The following is a 13,698-nucleotide window of genomic DNA, read 5'->3' on the forward strand; positions in this document are numbered from 1 at the left end:
TGAATTGTGATAACCTTTTCTGAAGTTCAGGCACAATTAAGAAATCAATACAGGAGCTGGGGAACAAAATGTCAGCCTTATTTGTGGCTGGACTGGAGAATGTTGCTCAGCTCCCAAGTGTGGGCTAATGTCCTGGAGGTGCACCCGCCAGCTCAGGGGGACAGAGTCAGTGGGAAGAGGTCAGCCCTGGTGATAGGTACAGGTTGGAGAGAACAAGACCTAAAACGTGAAGGTGGGCTGCCTGGAGAGAATAACAGGGAACCAAGCCAGGCAATTAAATCAGCCCTTGTCCCAGGGGGAAAAGGCAGGGAAGGGATGGAGACAAGCATTGAAGATTCCACCCCAGAGCTTCCCAGAGAAGCACAAAAGATTCCTCTTCACAGTCCAAGGCAGAATAGTGGAGAGAGAGCGGGGGGGAAACTGTACCCAGTACATCATCATTATCAGTCTAGCAAATTTCCCATATACGCCTATTTCCAAAGAAAGTACACAATATTATTTTTGTATGAGTGGGTTATTTTTTCTTGAATGATTCAGAAGATAACTTAGAACTGTGATGTCTCTTAAAGGCCTCCTAATCATCTGTAGCAATATCTAAGTTCAGTAGTTCATTTTTATAGCTTTTACAGTTTTTAGGAATTTATAGTTCTAAATGTTTATCTAAATCTTCATAAGTTCTGTAAGTTCTAAATCTTTACCCCAAATCGGCAATCCTCTGGATAAAACTTAAGTCTGGGGGAGATTCCTCACTTTGAAAATAAAAAGTTAGCTCAAAAATCCTAATCAGGTGTGCTTCTGGTTCTTTCCAGTTCAGATAATAGAAGTCAAAAGTCTCACCTTTGTATTCCACTTGAGGAAACTGAGCATCTACTTAGCTTAAGGTACAAATTTTAGTCTGGAAATAAAGCTCAATGCTGTGTGTTGTTGTTCACACACACAGGGCTGTGGGAGAGGAAATCCAGATGCCCGTAAAGACCAGAGTAAGTGAGAGAAGCCAAAAAGAGAGCTTACGTTAAAGAGGCGAGCCTGCTACTCTACAACACAGTTACTGCAATGGGTGGAAATAAAAAAACAATGGTAAAAAAGAGAACGACAGAAGGTCCAGCCTGACTTGTTTCCCATAGGAACCAGTTCCTGTCTTTCTAGACTCGATATACCAGAGAGGGGCTCAATGTAAGAGAACCCTTCTCTCATTCCAAGAAAAAAAATCAAAATGTGATCAGGGTAATCCTTAACTTCTTAACTGGTGCCTGTGAAGACAATTTCATTCATTCATTCTTTCATAACATCTTGTAAACTAAGTCTACAAAGAAAGGATAAACTACAGAGGAAAGCAAAACATTTCTTTTAAAGCAGGGCTAATCCCAAGGGTCTTAGGCCCTGCCTCCCCTGCTTGGTCTTTCAAGATCGAGTTGCCCCTTGCCCCACTGGCCACTGCCCTGCTCTTTCCACCTCTCCCTTATTAAAATGTGTTTTAGATGATCTGATGAATTCATTCACCTTAATGCCATGCCTATTAAAGACTAGGTAAGGAGTAAAGCTATTTGTATCAACATCGTCAGGGTATTTGCATTCTAAACAGGGAAAAAGCCTCAAGCAAAGGAAAGTGCTAATGGTGGCATTTGGAGAAATGCGTAGAACAGCTAAGATTTTTCAAGAGAGGGACTCTTGGAACCTGAAAACAGTTTATAGACATGTATTCGATCTTGATATATACAGAATATTTTTTAATGAAGCCATTGTCTAACTGTAGAGCATGATGTGAGTTTCTCTAGTTAAAGGCTAAAGGTCAAAAAATAACTCTGGATCCATATTCCCCATCAGAACCCTTCTTGGGGAAAAAGCACAGCAAAACAACTTTTCTCCTAGTAGCCTCTGTAATTTATTCCTGGCATGAGAAGAACATCTGCTATAGATTATGTGCAGACATTTTTGTGATGTTAATGTGGTCAGAAATAACCAAAACGCATATAAGCAGATGAAGACATGTTATTTCCATTTCGAACGGGGGTTTAATTCTAGAAGAACCACTAAACAACGACAAAAACAACAAAGGCTTGTATTTATGTGGATCCATTATAGACTCATTTGTAAAAATTGGGAAATGAAAAAGAGGATCCAGCAGATGAGTTAGGTTCCATAATTATAAAATCTTTGGGGGAGAGGTAGGGGAGGCATTTGGTATCAACCTTAAAATAACTATCTCCTCTCCCCTTCAAAGCCTTAAACCCAATGACATAACAGCCTCTTGAAATTCTGCCTCTCTAGGTTTTGAGTAATGTCGCTTTTAACCTTCACAGGATTGATGGCTCAACACGATGATCTATGGGGATAAATGTTAGGAAGTCGCGAGAAATCGCTTCACCTTGCACCCAGTGGCAACCCCAGGAGATCTATCTGGGTACCGTGCAGTTAATCACAGCATCCTATCCCACTTGGCTGGATTTATAATGGCAGTTCTCATACTCTCCCAATACCACCTTTTTTACTATTTGGGAGAATTGCATCAGAAGGACATCAAGTTTCACATTTTCAGATGATTTAAGAGTTTCTGGAATAAGTCACTAGAAAGGAAAAGATCATTGAGGTTTAATGCAATATTTTTGATAAGCTGCTGCTGTAAAACCTCACCCCAACCCAAACAACTCTAAGGCAATGGAATAGGAAGATGAGAAGGATTTAAAATTCAATCCACTTCAGATTCTTTGAGACACCAGGCTTCCCAGACTCTAGTCCCATCCTAGAAGGACAAGAACCAACGGGTGTAAAAATTGCCCTTACTACTAGAGAATGTTTAACTCAACCCATACAATTATTTGAATTGATATTATCTGTTTGAATTATTAAACTGTTCAGGATTGGATGAGAAAAGTCATATCTCTGTTCATATGCTATCCCTCTTTCCTTTCAATTCAATAAAGAAGAATCTCAGTGTCTTAAAAATAAGGATAAACTTCATGTTTATATTGGATAAAGGCCACTCACTAATAAAGGTCATTCCAAGGCTCCCTCTGAGCAAAAGGCACAGGCACCCACGCATAACATTCGATGCATAATAATTCACTTTCAACAATTTTTAAAATCAAATATCTATCAGTAAGTTCTCTTCTTCTCCTACTTTTTGTTCTGCATCCATGACCCATCTTTCCCTAAATGGTCCTGTGTCTCACCGTGGGGTCCACCTCAGACATCCATCCTTGATTGCCTTTACGTTTGTTCTAATGCACTTGATTTACCTGACATAATAACATAGACTTCTTTATATGCATATAAGAGAGAGATTTTATAATGATAAAGGGGGTCAATCCATCAGTAAGAATTATAAACATATATTCAGCTAATAACAGCGCCCCAAAATACATGAAACAAAAGCTAATAAAATTAAGGGTAGCAATAGACAATTCAACATTAATAGTTGGAGACTTCAGTACCCTACTTACAGTAATAGATAGAATGACCAGGCAGATAATCAACAAGGACACAAAAGACTCGAACAATGTTACACACAAACTAGAATAACAGACATCTATAAGCATTCCACCCAACGAGAGAAGCATACACATTCTTCTGAAGAACACACAGAATAATCTCCAGGACAGACGATAATCTAGTTCATAAAATAAACCTCAATAAATTTAAAAGGATTAAAATTATACAACGTACATTCTGTAATCGCAATAGAGTGAAATTGGAAAATAATAACAGAAAGAAATCTTGGAAATTTACAAATATGTGGAAATTAAACAACACACTACTAAGTAACCAATGGGTCAAGAAGAAGTCACAAGGGAAATTAAAATACTTTAACATGAGTGAAAATTAACACACAACATACTAAAACCTAGAGGATGCAGCTCGAGGCATGCTTAGAGGCTTGGACCCAAATATGCAAAAACTCTTAACATTGAACAATAAAAAAAAAAAACCCACCCAATTAAAAAGTAGGCAAAAGATCTGAACAGACACCTCATACTGGCAAGGATACAGAGCAACAGGGACACTCATTCATTGTTGGTGGAAATTCAAAATGGTGCAGCCACTTTGGAAGATAGTTTGGTAGTTTCTTACAAACCTAAACATAATCTTACCACATAATCATCAATCTTGCCCCTGGGTTTTTACCATCTGATTTGAAAATGTATGTCCACACAAAACCTGCCTGAGAATGTTTATATAGCAGATTTATTTATGATAGCCCCAAACTGGAAACAATCCAAATGGCCAGCAATAGGTTAAGGGATCAACAGAATGCGTTTATACATATAATGGAATACTACTCAGCAAAAAAAAGGCATTAAGTATTGATATATATAACAGCATTTATCTTGAGCTAAAGAAGATAGATACTAAAAAAGTACATGATTCCCTTGATATGAAGTTCTAGAAGAAGCAAAACTAATCAAAAGCGTTATAAATCATATCACTGATGGCCTGCAGAGGGGGTTAGGGGATTGTCACAAAGGATCCCAGGCAGTTTTCTGGAGTGATAACATTGTTCTGTATCTTGGTTGGGGTCGGAGTTACATGACTGAACACATTTTTTCAAAATCCATCCAACTGTACACTTAAAATGAAAACATTTTATTTTAGGTAAGTTATGCTTCAGTAAAGTTGAAGAGAAAATTCCAGAACAAGTAACAGCTACATGTGAATGAAGACTCAAGTAATTCTCATTTTCGATTCTCTTCCAGTACTCTGAAAACCTTTGCTTTGGTTGTCAGCGTGACCATTTTCTGGCCATTTGTCTTGGGTGATATGATATCAACCCTCATGTCCTTGGAATACTGAAAAATATAGGAAAAATGTCCATCTTAACTAAAAATCCCAATAGGCCAGACAGATAACCCTCATTCACCTTTTCACAATTTAATCCTGATTGGTACTAGGAAGATCCTTTAGGTATCACTTCTTTGAGGCAATTTATACTTCTTTTCTTTTCTGACTGCAAAACTTCCCACTTGTAGAATTCTTACGATTCCTCTTATATTGGTCATGGCAATGATTCTCCCACTATTAGCTCCATTTGACTAGCTAAGCAATAAAAACCGAAAATAATTCCCTAAAAACCTGCATGTTTCGTCAACTACATAATCCTCCTTTACTGGGTTTTATAACTCTAGATATTTAGAAGAATCCATATTTTTATGACTACTTCTTTACCATCCAAAATAAGTTATCATGTAAATCCAGCCATATGTATTACCTAGAATGTAGCAGATAACCTCCTGCTTTTCCTGCTGTCTCAGCCCCTACTAACTCCCAGGAAATTTTCTCCTTGTCATGTGAACTCACTGTTACCTAATTAAAAACAGAGAGTGAACACTGGCTCTCTTTAAAAGCCATTCTTTTCAGGGTGGATTTTGTTTTTTTAAAATTCTTGCCACTGTAAGGTTATCATTTAGAAACATTTTGTGACTTCCCTGAAGACATTTACTATTTAGTCTATAGCATTACTGCCCAATACACATGTAATTCAAGCCGTATATGTAATATTAACTTCTCTAGCAGCTTCATTATAAAAGTAAAAAAGAGGTAAAATTAATTTCAATAATGCATCTTACCTAATATAGCCAAAGTATTACCATTCAACATGCAACCAATATAAAAATTATCAGTAAGATATTTTACATTCTTTTTCCACAGTAAATCCTGGAAATTCAATGTATATTTTATGCCTAAAGCACATCTCAATTCGGGCTAGCTATATTGCAGGAGCTCCATAGCCACATGGGGCTAGTGGCCGCCATAAGGACACTGCAGCTCCATAGAGGTGAGTTTCTTTAAATAGACTGCACACTTGGTTCCGGCAGCAACTGACTTGGTATGGCCCAGAGCCAAATCAGGTAGGGTCTATGCATAGTGCAAAATCAGCACCTTTCCCTTTGTTTAGATCCAATTCTTTCATTTAAGGGGAACTCGGAGGCTTTTGTAAATACTCTCCTGGAATTAGGAAAGGTCTAGAATGTTTTAAAAACCAAATTTTCGATACACAAATCTGCTTATATCTCTAAGGCGGCGGTCTGGAAAATGGAAGAAAACATCTGACAAAAGTCAGGGTGAGAAGTGTGAAGATGGAACGATTGGGACGGTAGGAGGTGAAGGCTGTGGGAAGTCTGGAAACTATTATCTTAAGGTCAATATTACCTTAAATGTTCCTTTTTCCCTTACTTTTTCACTAGTTTATCAGTTTCTGCAGCATGATTTACTAGGACTATTAATATAACCAGATGTTTTTGGTTAAATACTTTTGCCAAGTACAGTATAGTCTACAGTATTGACAAATATCAAAATTATACATTCTATAACACAGCCATAGTCACAAAAACTTATCTCATTCGGGCAAAGAAACAAGAGTTCTCGCATATCCACAGGCTTGATCAACAGGACTAAGTTTCCCAGTTTTCCAGCTGCTATGATATTGGTGGACTTTCTTACACCTCCCTTGGACCCACCTTCTCAACTCAGTTACTGTCTCCTGTATTAGCAATAAGCTAATTTCACCTATATTTGTCCTATACATTGAAATTTGTCCATTTTTCAATCAACAGCCTTAGCTGCCAATTCTTTTCAACTCCTTCCTGGACTCAAAGATGACCTGTCCATCATTTAAACTACTATGTTCCAAAATTACACGTATGTTTCCCACATCCAATAAAGTTCAACTCGTTAGGTGCTTAGACCGCATTCTATACGCCCTAATCATTTCAATGGAAGAATAGTGATGACAAAGGAGCAAGGCAGTATCTTCACCTCACTGACCGTGGTGAGGACTTGCCAGCTACAAAGGCAGCCCTGAGAATCTGGAACGTCACTTAAAAGAAATCGCCTCAAGGTCTTGGCTCCTAGACAATGTAGAAAAAAAGAAAATGACCACTTTGCCAATTACCGCTTCTATATCTCCACCTGAAATGCTGATGACACGAGCTGAAACTGAAAAGATATAGTAATCATCTAATTAAACAAGGAATATGTACCTACCGTGGGCACCATTATTGTGCTGTGTTCATAACAGGAGACTCAGTCTTAAACCTTGCCAAGCGTTTCTGCTTCCCAAACACACCATTCAGGACAGGCACTAGGTAAAAAGAAGACTTCATTTTTCCTCCTGGAAATGCTACAGAACCCAGGAACTTCTTACCTCAGCCTACCCACTACTACAGGAGCATCTAATGGCCACATCCTCAGGTTTCAACACCCTCCCCCAACCATCACAACTAAACCAAGTGCATCCCACCTAAGATCCTTAAAGCTACTCTCTGTCATTTTAGTGAAGCTTCAGGCCACCAAAGAGCTGACATTCTGAGGCCAATCTTATCTTCCTGGAGTGGAGCCAGCCTGCTCACATGACAGCCTGTTCTCCTGAGCGCACTATTAAGCAAGCCCAGCACAACCCTCCTGCTCAGGTGACCTTCGCAACCTGTCAAAAGTGACCTCGTCACTTCCATCGACAGAGCAAAATGGCTCAGAACCGTGTCCCCGGGCATTGCCTTCCATTCCAAGAAGAAATTCGATGTGCAGGAAAAACTCAACGGCCATAGTAAAGAGTGAAAGAAACTCACAGGAGGAAAGGAGGTGAGGGCTGTTCATAGACTTCTATCAAGCCAGCCCCACGCTCTCCAAAACCAGCAGGATTTGTGGATTCTAAGCTAAAAAACCCCACATTACTAGAGTTGTAAAAAGCAAGTACCTCAGTTCTTGAAGTGACCAAAGAATTGGAAGGTATATGATTATGCCTTACTTGTTTCTTAGCCGTAGAGTTGCTGTGACCCCTTTCTAGCGCCTCGTGGTCACTGATAATGAATACTCCCAGTGGATAAAGATAAGCAAGCGTACATCTGACAAGTATAGTAACATGGCCAATATTTAAGGAGAGATTACTCTGCGCACTCCCTTCAGTGAACACATTTAATCCTGACAACAACCAAGTTATTGTTCCCGTTTTACAGACTAGGGACTGGAGACATGGAGGGGTCAGCACACTCTCGAAAGCACCCACTTAAGCCGGCATTTGAACCCAAGCAGCCTGGCTCCAGACTGTAGATGCACATGAAATGAGTTTCTGATGTTCTGAATCTTCACCTGGGACCCAGTCATGGACAGAAAGTCCTAAACCAGAGAAAGAGCTATGGCTTGGAAGAGGATCTGGACAGTGCAGAAGGGGCTGAGCTGCAGCCACCAGGGTGAGGTATCCAGCCTTCCAGATGGCTTCTCCTGGCTATGGGACCTGTAGGAAGGGTGGGTTCCCTACCCCCCTAAACTGATAGTGAGACACGTCCTCTTCCATCTCCTCTCTCCACAAAGCAGCACGAACTCTGCTACACTAAAAGATTTATTAGAGGGAGAACTTTCATTCGGAAACTGTTAGCACCAACACATTTCTAATCTCTCTCTCTCTCTCATTTGCATATATATATAACAGCAGTGAAATTCACATAATTGGTCAACGTTACCTTTTAACAATCTGAACTTGACTCTGCTATTCAGCCAATTTTCCTAACTAACTGAAAAATGGAGGCAATAAATACATCCTTGTTTATTTTTTAACGTTCCAAGGTGTATTTATACTGAATTGTTTACCCAATACCTAGAGAGCCATTATGCTTTGAGAGAGACTGGAGAAAATTCTGATCACTTAAAACCTGGTGTTACCAGTAAATTATTTATTTACACACTAGGTATTTTATGAGACTTTGTTAGACCATTATTGCTTCCCACCAAATTTTCTCTGAAATTTAACACTTCTACCATGGGCAAACATTAACAATACATTCAAATCAACCTCTCTCTCTCCACACACACACACAGACACACACACACATACACACACAGAGACACACACACACACAGACACACACACACACATACAGACACACACTCACACACACACACTCACAGACACAGACTCTCACAGACACACACACACAAAGACACATACACACACACACAGAGACACACAGACACACACACACAGACACACACATGGACACACACACACACACACACACACACTTTCAACTTACTCATCAGCTCTGCAGAACTAACATAATTCTAATCGCTTGTTGTACAAATAAAGGTAAAACACCCTCACGTCTCCTACAAATATTGACAATATGCTAATAGTATCAGAGGTGGAAGTTAAGTCATTTCCCCAGGATCCCATTCCTTAGAGGAGGGCAAGGGCAAAGGGGTGTAGGGGAGATGAGAGCGTCTCTCTCCCTGAGAAACGTACATACCCCCTTGATCAAGCCCAAGGCGTATGGAGCGAGGACTGGCCCTCACCAGGCTGGTGGGTCAGGACCTGGGCACCCACTAAGATGCCAGCCCAGAGCCTGGCTCCCAGGCACAGGGCCCCTAGCCCAGTCTGCAGACTTACAGAGACCCTCAGTCGTGGGCAGGGTCAGTCTCTGCTCTCAGTATTTATCAAGGGAACAATATCCAGTGATCATCTGGCTACATTCTCAACTTCAGCTGATTTAAAATATCGCTTTAGATACAATTTGTCTTAAAAATATTTAAGACATTTAAAAATATCAAGACGTATTTGATACACTCTAAACTTATACCATGTGTGGATTTTAAAATACACTCAAAAAAACAAAAAATAAAAATACACTCAAAGTTTTTGCAAACAGGTGACTCACTAGTGTTCGGCATCTTTCATACATATTTGTTTAACCAGGACAAACAGGTGGGTTTTTAAAATTTATTCAGTTTGAATGTTGTTCGGCAAACTATTCATCCTCTAGTTTGTCACAGTCCTTACCACGCCCTGTGGCCCAATCCTGGGTCACTATGGCCAAATATTTAGGTCCCAATTTATGTTCTTGCCAAGCCCCTAGAACCCCATGAAGCTGTGGCCTCCTTCTAGTTATAAGAGCGACGCTTCGATAAATCAGAGACTCTGAGGAATGTTACAATTGACAGCTTTTTAAGCCATTTTTTAACCATTCACACATTTAAGATTCTAATGCAATTTCCAAGCACATACATCTTAATTAGCAAAAATTATAGCTCAATTCCAGAAATTAGATTGAAAAATTGGTAGAAGTGGATTATTACTTAGAAACATATATAATGAAGCTTAATGTCTACAATAAAATCTTCTTTAATAGAGATTAGGCATTAGGTATTAGGTACTTTCTTTTAGGAACTATAATAAAAATACATTAACTGATTTCTAATCTGCTTCATTGTTTTGCTCATTTTAGACCCTTACATTTATGGCCTTGTAGCTTCTTCGTATCTATTTAAAGTCACCAACTCAACCAATGTTCATCTATAGAGAGCGTGTGAATTACAAAAGAGTATTAAACATTTATTAAGAGGATCTTAATGCTTCTGAAATCATATCTTTTTATTTTCTAATTATTTAAAGTAGGCAGACTTCTTTTTCATTTTCACCTGAGAGTGAAAAATGCCGGGCTACCATCTGTATTTTAATCTCAAAAGAAAAGATTGGATTCTCATCAGTAAGACTGAATTTCCTACTGGAACCTGGACCCACATTCTGGATTCAATGCACCTGCTTCATTGTGAGCACCAGGGACAAGGTGGAAGCAGGCTGTGGCTAAAGAAGCCAAAACTGAAGAAGTAAGATAGGACAGGGGTTGAGGAGAGGAGAAATCCCAGCAGGGGAACCCTGGCCAGAGGTGGGTACAAATGCAGAGCCTGGAGCAAGGAACCAGCTGAGCCATGTGAAGCAGAAGTGAGGAAGACAAAAATCAGACAACAGATGTTTCTTGAATAACACCACGTGACTTGTAGTGCCAGGGGTTCAGCAGTGGCTACGACCTCTCCTCAGGTGGAGCCCAGCAGGTCGTATACAAAAGAGGAACATCTGAACAAGGGATAGGGCCATGGAGATGGGAGATGGGGATCACAGGAGCTAAGAGAAAAGCACCCAAGCGTCCAAACTCCCATCCAACAGACAAAACGCAGGTTTTAAGCAAGAGCCAATGAGACCCGGTTTAATAGGAACACAGGCCCTATGAAATCGGGATCACCTGTCATAATGAAGAGGGGTGTTGAGGGTTAGAAGAGTCGGCCTGGGGTCCAGGGGTTTCACAGGGTCACAGTACTGTGGGCTGGGGATGCATCTCCACCCAGGGCTCTAGCTGACCTCAGACAAGGCTCGATTGTATAAGCAAGAAGGTCTGGACAGCAGCTCTCACAATGGAGGGGTAAGACATCCAAACTGTAGGGACAGGAAAACTGCCAGCGGGGAGAGGAAGGTGTTCTTATTTGCCCGAAAGTTCAAGACTTATTGATGCACATGATCCAGAGTGCCAGAGCTTTCCTCTAAGGACGGCTGTCTTGGAAGGACATCAAACCACAAAGCCCAAACTGTGACTGAATGAGGTGCTGTGTTTTCTAAAGATGAGTTTTCATTTATGCTGCAATCAAGCCTTCAAAGGAGCCTCATGGAAAAACAATCTTTAAACAGGATTTAGAACAAATGAGTCCTCATCTTCCTCAGAAGATATTAATCCTCACTCTGGCTATTCCTCCCTCTTCGATTCTTAGGTATAGAATGTTCCCCTGAGATGCTTCCTTGCAATGAGGCCACACGCCACGTCTGTACACACATGGCAGGCGTCGAAAGCATTACGGGCCTCGTGACACGCTTCAGGTTGTCATATAAACCCCCATGCTTAGCCTGCCAAAACAATACCAAGATCTGCATACAGCCATGGAAGGAAATACAGCTTTGAGGGCTAAACTTAGAGCGGATCTGGGAAATGCACACTTTCACTGAATTTTCTCACAAAGACCTCAGGGATGTTTCCATATTTTTAAAAGTTAAGATTCCAAAGAATCACTGTGCTTGTGGGACTTAGATATCACAGTCCTCCTCTATTTTGTCTGAATTGTTGATAAAATAAAAATTTGAGCACAGATATTTCTAGTATCTCCTAAAACCCAAATTAACAGAAAACACATTTGTGGTAACAACCAATGACACTTATATGATGACGGCACGATGTTTTCTACATGAAGATCTTGATCAAAAAAAATTTCTGAAGAATTAAAACTGTCACTGTTTGCAGATGACATAATATATACATAGAGAAGCCTAAAGATGCTACCAGAAAACTACTAGAGCTAATCAATAAATTTGGTAAAATAGCAGGATACAAAATTAATGCACAGAAATCTCTTGCATTCCTATATACTAATGATGAAAAATCTGAAAGAGTGTGTGTGGTGTTAGGGAGTGTTCTAATTTCATACTTTTACATGTAGCTGTCCAGTTTTCCCAGCACCACTTATTGAAGAGGCTGTCTTTTCTCCACTGTATATCCTTCCCTCCTTTATCAAAGATAAGGTGACCATATGTGTGTGGGTTTCTCTCTGGGCTTTCTATCCTGTTCCACTGAAGAATCAACATTGTGAAAATGACTACACTACCCAAAGCAATCTACAGATTCAATGCAATCCCTATCAAACTACCAAAGACATTTTTCACAGAACTAGAACAAAAAATTTCACAGTTTGTATGGAAACACAAAAGACCCCGAATAGCCAGAACAATCCGGAGGAAAAAAAAAAGGAGTGGGAGGAATCAGGTTCCCAGACTTCAGACTATACTACAAAGATACAGTAATCAAGACAGTATAGTACTGGCACAAAAACAGAAATATAGATCAATGGAACAGGATAGAAAGCCCAGAGATAAACCCATGCACATATGGTCACCTTATCTTTTAGAACACTCCCTAACACCACACACAAGAATAAACTCAAAATGGGTTAAAGACCTACATGTAAGGCCAGACACTATCAAACTCTTAGAGGAAAACATAGGCAGAACACTCTATGACATAAATCACAGCAAGATCCTTTTTGACCCACCTCCTAGAGAAATGGAAATAAAAACAAAAATAAACAAATGGGACCTAATGAAACTTCAAAGCTTTTGCACAGCAAAGGAGACCATAAACAAGACAAAAAGACAACCCTCAGAACGGGAGAAAATATTTGCAAATGAAGCAACTGACAAAGGATTAATCTCCAAAATATATGAGTGGTTCATGCAGTTCAATAGCACAAAAACAAACAATCCAATCCAGAAGTGGGCAGAAGACCTAAATAGACATTTCTCCAGAGAAGATATACAGATTGCCAACAAACACATGAAAGGATGCTTAACATCACTAATCATTAGAGAAATGCAAATCAAAACTACAATGAGTTGTCACCTCACACTGGTCAGAATGGCCATCATCAAAAAATCTACAAACAATAAATGCTGGAGAGGGTGTGGAGAAAAGGGAACCCTCTTGCACTGTTGGTGGGAATGTAAATTGATACAGCCACTATGGAGAACAGTATGGAGGTTCCTTAAAAAACTAAAAATAGAACTACCATACGACCCAGCAATCCCACTCCTGGGCATATACCCTGAGAAAACCATAATTCAAAAAGAGTCATTATCACAATGTTCACTGCAGCTCTATTTACTACAGCTAGGACATGGAAGCAACCTAAGTGTCCATCTACAGATGAATAGATAAAGAAGATGCGGCACATATATACAATGGACTATTACTCAGCCATAAAAAGAAACAAAATTGAGTTATTTGTAGTGAGGTGGATGGACCTAGAGTCTGTCATACAGAGTGAAGTAAGTCAGAAAGAGGAAAAACAAATACCATATGCTAACACCTATATATGGAATCTAAAAAAAAAAAATGGTTC

At 39.7% G+C, this 13,698-nt stretch overlaps 1 protein-coding gene across 1 annotated transcript in view; it reads right to left on the reverse strand.

The window, feature by feature from the left end:
* Nucleotides 1-4,439: 4,439 nt before the first annotated feature.
* FBXO15 (F-box protein 15) overlaps nucleotides 4,440-13,698 on the reverse strand; it is a 248,411-nt gene continuing 239,152 nt past the window's right edge. Inside the window, exons 12-13 of the mRNA XM_028480298.2 lie at nucleotides 6,979-7,075; nucleotides 4,440-4,784 (exon numbers count right to left, since the gene is read on the reverse strand). Coding sequence (XP_028336099.2) covers nucleotides 6,990-7,075 — 86 coding nt within the window. The 3' untranslated portion in view covers nucleotides 4,440-4,784; nucleotides 6,979-6,989. The remainder of the gene's footprint in view (nucleotides 4,785-6,978; nucleotides 7,076-13,698) is intronic.

Source organism: Physeter macrocephalus, chromosome 19 (genome assembly GCF_002837175.3).
Source record: "Physeter macrocephalus isolate SW-GA chromosome 19, ASM283717v5, whole genome shotgun sequence".
Classification (NCBI taxonomy): Eukaryota; Metazoa; Chordata; class Mammalia; order Artiodactyla; family Physeteridae; genus Physeter; species Physeter macrocephalus.